The sequence below is a fragment of the Labeo rohita genome, chromosome 21 (assembly GCF_022985175.1).
Source record: "Labeo rohita strain BAU-BD-2019 chromosome 21, IGBB_LRoh.1.0, whole genome shotgun sequence".
NCBI classification, from domain to species: Eukaryota; Metazoa; Chordata; class Actinopteri; order Cypriniformes; family Cyprinidae; genus Labeo; species Labeo rohita.
The window spans coordinates 9,168,616-9,180,913 of record NC_066889.1 but is presented as its reverse complement, the minus strand read 5'-3'; the positions used below and the strand labels follow the sequence as shown (position 1 = coordinate 9,180,913).

Genomic DNA, 12,298 nt, shown 5'->3' with positions numbered 1-12,298 from the left:
TACCTAGGATAGCAAAGTCCACTAAAGGAGGTAGAGCTTTTTCACATTTGGCACCCAAACTCTGGAACAGCCTTCCTGATAACGTTCGGGGTTCAGACACACTGTCTCTGTTTAAATCTAGATTAAAGACGCATCTTTTTAGCCAAGCATTCAAATAATGCATCTCAAACTTTTCCTGCAGCTATATCTGATCAAATGTTCATTATTAATCTTTTAGCTCTGGTTTAACAAACCTTCCTTTTCTTAGTTTGAACAGCAGCTACGCTAATTATGTTCCTATTTGTTCTCTGTTTTTGCCATGGGATTGACATCCCATGGTAACTAGGAATTCACAAGCTCCAGTGTGGATCCAGAACACTTAAGAAGAGATGATGCCAACCCCACAGAGGACTTCAGATGATGCCAACCCTGAAAACATACAGCACTACCGAATTCTGCTACTAATTTATAGTGTTCTTTGTCTGTTTGATTACGTCATTAATTGATCTTTACCACAAATCTCTGCCATATGTACATCAAGCTACTACTACATATATTGTAAAAATGTCAATTTGGTGTAAAGCTGCTTTGCAACGATATGTATCGTGAAAAGTGCTATACAAATAAATTTGAATTGAATTGAATTGAATTCTTGGTAGCCTGCTGACAAGCTGGCATTGCCACCTTCCTGCAAGAACTTTGACCGTTGGGCAGGTCTGGCCGCAGGCCCGGCTACTGCGAGGCCTCAGCAGTTCTTGCCTGAGGCAAGATATATGATGGCCTCTGCCTGCTTCTGCACCGTGAAGAACTGCCGTGCAAATTCTTCCATGGTGTCGCTAAATAGACCAACCTGGGAAATTGGGACTTCCTAGCTTCCGGCATTTCCGCCAGGTTAAGCCACAGGTGGACCACCAAAGTGGATATCGCCCTTCCCAGAGCCTGCACCACGACCCTCAAAGCTCAGAGAGCGTAATCGGTCGCTGGGTCAGGACCACTCTCGTGCAGACCTCGTAACACCTTGGCCTGGTACATCCACAGGGCCATGGCATGTAGGGCGGATGCAGCTTGTCCAGAAACTGTCTAAGCCCTCGCCCGAAGAGAACTTACAGGCCCTGGAAGGGAGCCTGGGGCAATCCCATCAAGCAGCTGCGTTTGCGAGGAAGTGCACCACAATCACCTTCTCTGCTTGGCGAACCTCCGTATGCCCCCTCGCTGGACCCCCATCGAGGGTGATGAAGGAGGAGGAGTTGGTATTTCGTGTTCTGGCCGAAAACAGAGCTTTCCACGGTTTCATGTCACGGACTCAAGTTAACTCAGGCCTTTTATTTTGCTTGCCACGCGTGCTTTCTCGTTGTTCTGTTTTGTTGCACGCAGCTTGTTTTATCGGCTGCATGCTTGCTTTTGTTTTGTCCTGTGCCGTGTGGCATGCAGCTTGTGTCTTTCACTGGCTGCCTGCTTTCTTGTTTGTCATGTTTTGTGTGAACACGCAGCTTATGAGTGTTCTCATCAGCTGCTTGTTCGTGTCCTCTTTTGCACGTGGCTAGTGCTTTTTGTTTGGGTCACCAAAAGAACTCCTCCCTGACTTTGCACAGGATGTTCACACGATATGTGCCTTGACGCCATGCCTATCTCGGGACTTGGATATGAAGCCAGTGCTGCAGCGGTCTCATATGCATCAGGCCCAGCGGCGTGACTGTGGCTGAGGATGCCATGTGCCCCAGGAGCCTCTGAAAGTATTTCTGGGGGGGTCGCTGTTTTGAGTCTGAGTGCTCTCACACACCTCAGCACTAGGGTTGTCAAAAGGTACTGGGTTCTGTACTTTCGGTACTGAAATTTTAAAAATGTCTATTTCCCGCTCACATTTGAGCGCTGTTGAGCTGATTTTTAAACATCGCTGATTGGCCATAGTGTTCCGGATCTGTCTATATGCAGATGTACTAGGGATCCGCTGACACACGTGGCTTTCAAACGCTCCCATTGTGCTTATGTGTGAGTGCTCGGTGAGAAGCATGAAGCGCTTTTCATTGTAGGCAATCACAGTCAAGTCTGTCGAGTGCGTGAACACTATGGCCAATCAGCGATGTTTAAAAATGTGAGCGGGACATGGACATTTTTTAAATTTCAGTACCGAAAGTACCGAACCCGGTACCTTTTGACAACCCTACTTAGAACTGACTGTGCACAATCTTGGCAAAGACATGCAGTCATATTGACCAAGTCCAGTTCTACACAGAGAAAAGAGATACTCTGCGTTAGGGAGAGTTTGCTCTTTTCCTAGTTGACCTGAAGTCCCAAACGAGCCAGGTGGTTAAGAACCACATCCTTGTGAGCGCAAACCAAATCTTGCTAGTGAGCTAGAATCAGCCAGTAGTCGAGATAGTTGAGAATGTAAATTCCCTCTTCCCTGAGAGCAGCAAGGGCAGCCTCTGCGACCTTCGTAAAGACAAGGGTGCGACAGGGACAGAGCAAAGGGGAGAACCTTGTACTGATAACCTTGACCTTCGAAGGCAAACCGCAGGTACGGCCTGTGTCTTGGAAGGATCGAGACATGAAAATATGCATCCTTCAGGTCTATTGCCACAAACCAATCTTGAACCCTCACATACGTGAGAATGTGTTTGAGGGTTAACATTTTGAACGGGAGCTTGTGAAGAGCCTGATTCAAAACTCCCAGATCTAAGATTGGTCTGAGCCCACCACCCTTGGGTACAGTGAAGTAGGGGCTGTAAAACCCCTTCTTTATTTCGGCTGAGGAGACATTCTCTATCGCATCCTTCGCCTCCGTTCAAAGGACTGAACTCAGCTGAAGAGAATGCCACAATACCTGGGCGGGCGTCTTGCAAATTTAATCGCATAGCCAAGTCAAATGGTCCTGCGAAGCCAGTTACACCCGACGTACCTGGAGTAGGGGAATTGTGGCTGGATAGAGCAAAACACCCTGTGGCTGGATATAAAAAGCCCCAAGGACCACTGGTTGTTCTGCTCGCCAAATTCAGTAGGTGAGAACCAACCAGAGCATCTCCCTTGCGAGGGAACACGAAAGGTATGCTGACACATGTTCTGGTTAAGTAAAACAGCATCCAGCCGTCACATGGAGGGTCGGAAACACTGTGAATAAGGCCCAGAGAAGAAGGAAATTGCTGTTTTATTGACCATGTGGTGGCTGTCTGCCGGGATGAAGCCGAATCCAACGCTCGTCCCCTCATTGAGTGTGGATCCAGGCAGGTCAACTGGTCCCTCTCCACTGGGCTGCCCGTCTCAGGAACATTTTGAAGCCTGACAAGGGTTCCTTGTGGCCTGTGAATGGGCTGGCGGTGCCACCTTCCTGCAAGAATTGGACCACTGGGCGGGTCTGGCTGCAGGACCGGCTTGTTGAGGGACCTGAGCTGTTCTAGCAGGGGGCCTCCCTCGGAGCTGAGCAGGTGGAGGCTGCTGCCTCGTGCTGCCACACGCCAAGGCAGGATGTGCTTAATGGCCTCCGTTGGTTCTTCACTGTGGAGAACTGCTAAGCAAATTCCAAAGAGACCAACCTAGGAAATGGGAGCGTTGAGAAAGTGAACTTTCTCAGCATCTCGTATCTTAGCCAGCTTTTGCCACAGGTGATGCTCCTGGTCCACCATAGTGGACATCACCCTTCTCAGTGCCTGTGCCATGACTTTCGTAGCTCGGAGAGCATAGTCGGTCACAAAACGCAGTTCTTGCAGCAGCTCTGAGAGTCTTGGGCGGCTCCTCCAGGTGGCGATGTTTTGCGGGCAAAGATGCATCGCAACCGCTCTCTCCACCTGGGGAACCTCCGTATACCCTCTCGCTGGACCACCTTCGAGGGTGGTGAGGGAGGAGGAGTTGGTGTACCGCGTTCTGGCCGAGAAAAGGGCCTTCCATGATTTCGTCAACTCCTCATGCACTTCAGGGAAGAAAGGCACTGGGAATGAGTGTGGCCTGGAGTCACGGTGGTCACCCAGAAACCAATCATCCAGCCTAGAAGGCTCGGGGCGAGGTGGGGCAACCCATTCCAATCCGATCTCCTTGGCTGCCCGTCCGTCACTGACTGAGACTCAACCGCCGAAGAGGCGAGTTCAGAAGAGGCGTCAGATGGTTGATGCCCTTCCCTCCGATGCTGCAGTAACCTCCTGTTCCCCAGCAGGAGCTTCGAACAAAAGTTCCAGCCTGTACTGACACGAACTGTCAAAATCGTCCGGAAGCTCGACCGGTGAGCACAAGGGGCGAGCAGTCTGCGGGGGAGTACCTGGCGAGACTTCGCTCATCTCCTGCCACTCTCCCTCAACGCACATCACTGCGGCCTCGTACCCCGAAGCAGAAGCACCGGAGCGGGAAGCAGTTGAAGTGAGCCGTGGCTATTTAACAAGGAACGTGGCTCTCTCAAGGACAAATGAAGCGCACTTACTTCGATATTACTGTAATGGAGCGAACAAGATGTGAAGTGGGTGGATCCATACACAAGCTTATATTAAACAAAGACATGGTCATAAACAGGCAAGGTCGATACCAGCAAACAGATACAAACAGGTAATAATAATATAATAATGCTGATATAATAAAACTGAATTTTGGACAAGTTGGAGCTTATGGAGAGATTTCTGGGGGAGACCAAAGAGGAGAGAATTACAGTAGTCAATACGGGAGGAAACCAAGCTATGAACAAGAATAGAAGTAGAATGGGCGGAGAGAGAGGTATGAAGACATTTAATATTGCGCAGATGGAAATAAGTAGAGCGGGTAATATTATTAATGTGTGCATCACACACGTATATGTCACTCATTGTTTATACAGTGAGATTTTGGGTACAACGGCTACTCAAAACGGTAACTACTGGTGCTTATCGTGATTGTTGCAACCAATCAAAAACTAAAAGATTACATTTGCTTGTGCAAACTCATCCAGGAGTGTTGAGTTTTCACCGACTCCCAACTTTTGAGCCAGATCGCCTATGCCAGAGCACAGTAATGCGTCATGCACAGACTGTTGAACGCACTCAGAACAGTTGGAAATTATGGTGGATCAGAGGTAAAAATTATATAAATTCTGCATAACCAGTTACTTCACTTCGTGTACAGTTATATACCTGGACTACCTTGTTTAAGGAGCTTTTCCAGTCAGCCTTGGTTTGACTCGGCAGGGATCTGAGCATTTACAGCAGTGTTCTATTAAATCATTCCACCTGCCCGTTTCCAGCAGGGTGATATAGAGTTGTGTGGGAGTGCTGGATGTCACAGAGTTCCTTCATCTGCGCGAACAACTTGTTCTCAAATTCCTTTCCCTCATCATGGTGGAGTTTAGTAGGAAATCCATGCCTGAGAACAAAGTCACCAAAGATCTTTTCTTATTTTTTCAGGCATATGCTTGGGCATAGCGCGTGAAGTGGTCCATTAATACGAGGATGTATTCATAGCCATCCTTGCAGTCCTCTAGACCAGTTCGAAAAGGTAAGTGGTAGCTATGTTTACCAGTGGAGATCTCGTCATCTTGTTTGGACGTTTTCTTTTCGAACAGCTACACACCTTGGTAACATAATGTTCCACATCTCCCCGCATATGACACCAATAAAACCTCTCTCGGATGAGGCTCAGGGTGCACTCCACTCCTTGGTGTCCCATTTCCTTATAGAGCTGCTTAAGCACCAGCTGGAGGGTTTTTTTTGGGCAGCACTATCTGGGTTTGTCCTGCTACTTGTCAACATAGAATTTCTTCCTCATCCAGACATAACTTGCTTTTCTGCCTGTACAGAACAATCACCTCATCTCTACGGTCTCATCTCAGCAACCTTGGCCACCGATCTGCTACCACATACTTGCACACTTTTCCGAGCACTGGATCTCTTTCTTATGCCCCTTTCAGTTCCTCAGATGTTACCTTCATCATTTGTTGTTCGCCTTGCTCATGATCTGCTTCAGAACAAATTGTAGCTAGAGTGATAGGGCACATCCAGGGCTCTCCTTCCTTCGGCTTCAAAAGAAGTGCATCTGTGACGGCAGTGATAACTCTTGAACTCGCCTCCTGCGAGCAGGCCTGCATGTAACTGTACATATTCAGAGGCATCCATGACAGTACATCAGCATCCCAGTGTATGCGGCCTGGTCTATATTTGATTGTAAAATTGTAGTCAGCCAACTCTGCTATTCATCAATGAGTGGTGGCGTTGAGCTTTGCCGTGGACAAAACGCATGCCAAAGGGTTATTGTCCGTATAGACCACAAAGGAGGTTGCGTAATACAAGTACTCACAAAATCATTCATAAATGGCCCATTTCAACACTAGGAATTCCAGTTTCCCAGAGTGCAAATGATAATTCTTCTCTGGAGCTTTTAATGTGCGTGAACCATAGCCAATGACTACCAGCTTCCCTTGCTGCCTTTGATGTACTATGACACCAAGTCTGTCTTGTGACGCATCACAATGCAAGATGAAGGCCTGTTCAAAATCAGAGTAGCCTAGGATTGGAGGGTGCAGCAAGAACTCAAGTAATTGGTTGAGGACTTTTTGGTGCTGCTCTGTCCATGATATAGGCTGACTGGCATGAAGTTGAGCTTCAAATGCAAGAACTGCATTTGAATTATTGATCTTGCCTTTCATTTACATCTGAAAGAGAACTTCATTGCATTTTATCTACATTACATATTTGCTGTGCTTGCATCATAGGAGCAAAAATGTAAGAAGGTTGAATCCATGCCTGATAAGGTCCTGTCTCAACATCTTCAAAGGCCTCTTTCTTTGTGGCAGGTGGATTGTTCTGGACCACCATGTTAACAATGCTCCTGTTCCATTAACAAATAATTTTGATTGTCCACCTGAATGATCTCAAACTTAAATTCTGAAAAATGTTTGGACATTTTTCCCTCCCCTCTCTTAAGTAATTATGGTACATGTGTAAATAATTAGGAAAACTACTGTGTTTCCTGTGTTGAGTGTATGGTTAACTGAATAGTTATCAGTTTAGGGCCAATGGAAAATATACCATGTTCATTTGATAGAATGACAGAGTTTTATTTGTTGTGTCTGAACAATTGGTACATAAATGTTTGTGATTTGTGTGAAACCTTTTTTTCAGATATTTTAAAGTATTGGTTGGTTGTATTAACTATTGTGAAAACGTGAGAGTTTTATGCACATTGTTTTGAGAAAAATGTTTGTATGATTTGTAACTTGTATGAAATTAATGAAAATGTACAAATTACAAAGAGTTCAAGCTCACTGTGAGTTTGAAGAAATGTGTCAAATCGATTGAGAAAAACTGTAACTGATGTTAAAAAAAAAATAATAATAATAATAAAAGATACAGATAAACACATTATAATGCTTGACTTCCCTTTCTACGAAGTTAGAAACGTGTCAGGATCTACACATTGTCGAATTCATACTATAGATTTAATGAGACCAAAGTCAAAAAAGTCAAATGATGGTTCTACTACATTTGTAACAAGGAGTTGAATTTACAGTATACACAGGACTAGATAATGATCTGAGATATTGTCGCTCTGCTGCAGAATTTAAATGCTATTAACATCAAATCCATGTGACAGCTCAGTAGCTCTGACTTGTCCAATAGCTCAGAAAAAAACTTGATGATGCAACAGAAACTATAGACTCTCTCCTATCTAGCACTTTAGATATGGTTGCTCCTTTATGCTTAAGGAAGGGTAAGAAAACAGTCCAACACTGTGGTATAATGAGCATACTCATGCTCTAAAGAGAGCAGCTGGAGGAAAACAAAACTAGAGGTGTTTCTATAGGAAAAAAGGTTTCTCCTACAGAAAAGCCTTAAAAACTGCTTGATCTGATTACGTTTCTTAAACTGCATTTGTTGTTTGTTTTACAGTACTGCTATGTAGTTGTATATCTACTTTACTGGGGCTTTTTGGTTAATATCCCTCACACCCTTTTCACTCTCTCTCTCTCCTTCGGCTTGCTCCCTTGATCAGAGGTCGCTACAACGAGTGATCCCCTCACACCCTTTTCACTGACATATTGTAAATAACAACTTAGCTGGAAATTTATATTTATCAAAATGTATACATTGTAAGTTGCCTTGGTTAGTTTCAACTTGTTACTGAAATAATTTGCTCTATATATGAATTATATTCACTATATTGACTCTCAATGGTCTTAATTTCACACATGCAGAATCACATAAGCAATGCTCCAAAGTGAAAAAAAAAAATCTTGACAATTATATTTACTGTTCAAAAGTCATCACTTGCAACAAAAATCTCTACATACAGTGCATTTGATCATTGATATATAAACAAAAATCACATAGTATTAACTTTCTTTTTTAAAAACTTAAAAACATTTTGTCTTAGTTCTTTGACTTGTAAACCATATATTATGGGATTTAGTCCCGGTGGTACAACACTGAAAACTATACTTGCTATTCTTCTATTTTCAGAATATTCAGAAACACGATGCAGAAAAATTGCAACAAATCCAGAGACTAGCATGATTATGTAAAGGGTCAAGTGAGTGCAGCATGTTTTTATGGCTTTTTTGTTTGTCGCTTTGTTCTTGCTGGTTAAGCATACAATTGCAATTCTGAGATAAGTTAATACAACACTTCCCATTGAAGAGACTAGTAAAACTACAGTAAAAGTTAATCCATATACATTATTAATCACTGTATTTTCACAAGAGAGTTTAAACAGTGAAGCATTATCACAAAAGTGGTTTTGAATCACTGATCTGCAGTGGGACAGCCGCACACTGAGGCCAATCAAAATTCCTACCAGGACAAATGCAGCACCCCAAGCTCCTGCTGACAGCTTAACCACCATATGATTGCTCATTATAGCAATGTACCGCAATGGATTGCATATGGCCACATATCTGTCGAAGGCCATGATCATTAGAATAGTGTGGCATGTTGTTCCATTCATATGTATAAAAAAGGCTTGAAAAACACACTCTGCATATGTAATGTAGCGTTCGGAGGGGTTTGTTACAAGATCCCTCAACAAACGTGGCACAATAACAGTTGTTCCTATAACATCTTTGAGTGGCAAATTGCAGTAAATAATGTACATGGGCTGGTGTAAACCTTTCTCTGCGGAGATCTGAATCAAAATCCAGAGGTTAGATACCATTATAAATGTGTAAGCCATCAAAAGGATGACAAATGCAAGATAGCTGGACTGAGGTGTAACATTTAGTCCTTCCACTAACAGTACACTGTATCTGAATGTCAGGTTGTCCATCTGTGACCTAAACAAAAGGTAGAGAAAAAGAGAGTGACAACAGGAACGCTACCTCTATCAGGAATGTTAGAGTTTTGATACAAAAGTATTTCCTTTCAAAAATATTACTTTCTTCAACAAGTTGTTAGTTCTTTGGAAATGCTAATACATTTCTCATCTATACTAGCTTTTAGAATCCAATAAATATTGGTGAACACTTTGAGATTGTGATATGCATGTCTGATTTCAAAATGCATTTAGTTCAGAAATATTCTCTGCTTACCAAGGTAGATGACTGGTGGATGAAAAGTTGTCACGTCACCTGATATACAGATGCACCAACTGTTGCACCCTCTTTTACTCAGTGCTGCTTAGTTATCAATAGCCTTTAGAGCACAACATGCTTGTCTCTGAGTTTATATATCTTGGCCACTTTATGTGTTCAGCATCTTCAGATTTGTCATCATACCCCAAGAGTGACAATAAATGTACAGCTCTTTTTGCTGTGATTGGTGGGTTTGTGGTTCAATTTGCTTGACAAAGCAAAGATTAATACAGCAGGTGTTGCTAATTAAATGCTTAAACCAAATAACAATTTTGAAATCTATATTCTCTAAATTAGTGTAATGTTTTGTCTTATTTAACTAATTTGAAATTCATGTCCTGAGTTTATTAAAAGATTAACAGTTCACTGGAGACTTTCTTTAATGTTTTTTGGGGGGAGAGGATGAATTTGCGTGTTGTAAATCCCACAGCTCGGATTCAGCGCAAACTAACATGGTGGAGCCCATCACCCAGTATAAATGAACTAACACAGTCATTATAAAAGTGTTAAAACTTCTAAATACATTTACTTGCACATATTTCAGAATTGGAATATTATATATTTTATAATACAGTGAGCATGTTTGTGAATATTAATAATAAAAAAGGAAAAACTATATAAAAGTGATACACGTGTCATACAGTGCTATTGTGGCTGCATTGTGTCATGTGACAAGCATGAAGTACATTGTATTCAGTATTTAAGGTAAATATGATGACATCAGACTCTCAAGCAAAGTTTGTAGCAAGAGGTTCCTGCCAGTTCCTGCTCTCTCATTGTAAGTCAAATGAGCCAGATTACTGAGATGTTCACCTTTTGATTGTAATGGCTCTTGGTGCCTCTGCCCCAGATGATTGGATTAGGACTGGTGTAAATGGGGCATACTTCATTTGCATGCTTTAAGGTCATCACCCACATACTTTGTCTCCATTTCTAAGTTCTGCCCCCTAAATGTATATAAACCACAATGTATCATTGCCTTAGATAGACTTTTGATGACTGCAGCACCACACAGTGCGTTCTCAATAAAGAACTTTGCTGAAGATACCCAAGAGTCTCCTGGTCTTCGCTTCTGAGTTTCCAACAGGGCTCAGCTAGAATATTTTAAACTTACATGTGAAAAGTTTAAACTTCATTTTGTATAAATGGTTAAATGACTTCAGTTACTGATATACAGAAGCAGAAAAACACCTGCATAAACAAAGCAGCATGACAAACGTCTCCAGGTTATGTGTGTAACCATGGTTCCCTGAGGGAACGAGATGCTGCATCGGAAAATGCTTTGAGAATGCCTTCGGTGAACCACGCTCTGAATGTGTGAAATCAGTCCAATAGAGAAGCGAGATGTCACGGGCGGGGTGAAGTAGAGAACCAGGAAGCTATAAGAGCAGGTACGGTGAACGCAGCCAGCAAGTTCTGCCACTAGGAGTGCTGCAGCGATGCTGGAAGTATGGCTCAGAGACACAGTGTCTCGTTCCCTTGGGGAACCATGGTTACATACTCGAGCTGCAAATCCCTGTGTGTGTAGGCAAGTTAAGAAGAAAGGACAGAGGAGCCCGGAGTGGCTAGAGGTGTAGGCCATAGAACCTCACAAAAGTGAGTGGCATGGACCAGCTTGCAGCGTTGCAGATGTCCTACAAGGGCACACCTGACAGAAAGGCCTTGGAGGCCAGCATACTATTAGTCTAGTGAGCCTTGACTCCTAAGGGCGAGGGGAAACCAGGGGACTCATAGGTAAGAGAGATGGCACCTGTAATTCACCGATTTAGGGTCTGTTTAGAAGCAGGGAAACCTTTCTTAAAAAGAACCTCTTGGTCCTGAGCCACCACTGCAGAGGTCTCATGTATAGCAGTCCAAAAGCTATTACATTGGACACAGCTGCCATCAGACCCAACAGTTTTTGAAACTGCTTCACAGTGAGTGACTGGCCTATTTTGACTGTTTTGACAGCCGTGAGGACAGATTTGATTTGAGTAGGAGACAGACGTGCCTGCATTGTGGTCGAATCCCACACGACACCCAGATAGGTGGTTCTCTGTACTGAAGAAATCACACTCTTCTTGGTGTTCAGCAGCAACCCCAGATCTTTCATGTGAGCGAGAACAACATTTAGACGCCGAGCCAATATCTGCTCTGACTGAGCTAAAATCAACCAATCATCAATATAATGGAGTATGCGGATGCCCTGGAGTCGTAATGGAGCCAGGGCAGGGTCCACACTCTTGGTGAAAGTGCGGAGTGAGAGTGCTATGCCAAAAAGAATAACTCTGTATTGGTAAGCTTTTCCCCCCAAACCAAACCTCAGAAACTTGGAAATTTGGATGGAGATTTGTTAGTATGCGTCATTCAGATCTATCGTGACAAACCAGTATGCAGACCTAATCTGAGACACAACATGCTTGAGTGTCAGCATCCTGAACTTAAGACGCATAACAGTGCGGTTCAGTAGACGCAGATCTAAAATTGAATGCAACTCCCCATCCTTCTTTGGAACAGTGAAGTACCAGCTGTAGAACCAGGACTCCCTGTCATGAAGAGGGACCACCTTGATGGCCTCCTTTCTCAGGAGAGAGTTTACTTCTTGTTTCATAACCAGAGCTTGCTCAGGTACCTGAGGAGAGACAGGGACCGTATGATGAGGTGTTCTCCACTCCTCCCCAGAGGGGCCTGCCCTCAGAAGTCCTGAGCCACAACAGTCAGGACTTCTTCGTCGAGGCCTTCTTAGCCAAAAGAAAGGCCCTCAAAGAACGGCTCCCTCCTCAAAGAGATCCCTCCGGGAGCGGGAGACGCTCGTAATGTGGGCAGTCA

The 12,298-nt window shown here is 43.8% G+C and overlaps 1 protein-coding gene across 2 annotated transcripts; it reads right to left on the bottom strand.

Annotated features, from left to right (window-relative positions):
* Window positions 1-8,247: 8,247 nt before the first annotated feature.
* Window positions 8,248-11,768, bottom strand: LOC127152518 (olfactory receptor 142-like). Of its 2 annotated transcripts, none has more exons than XM_051093224.1 (2): window positions 11,757-11,768; window positions 8,248-9,186 (listed from the first exon to the last, which is right to left on the bottom strand). In XM_051093224.1, the coding sequence occupies exon 2, from the start codon at window positions 9,184-9,186 to the stop codon at window positions 8,248-8,250; it is 939 nt and encodes a 312-aa protein (XP_050949181.1). In that variant the 5' UTR covers window positions 11,757-11,768. The 2 variants fall into 2 exon arrangements, with proteins under 2 accessions (XP_050949181.1, XP_050949180.1); XM_051093223.1 differs by lacking the exon at window positions 11,757-11,768 and adding an exon at window positions 9,449-9,580 and having other exon boundaries at window positions 8,248-9,193.
* Window positions 11,769-12,298: the final 530 nt, after the last annotated feature.

What these genes read in the sequence shown, in the direction of transcription:
- LOC127152518 (XM_051093224.1), bottom strand. Translation starts at nt 9,186, where the DNA reads ATGGACAACCTGACATTCAGATACAGTGTACTGTTAGTGGAAGGACTA.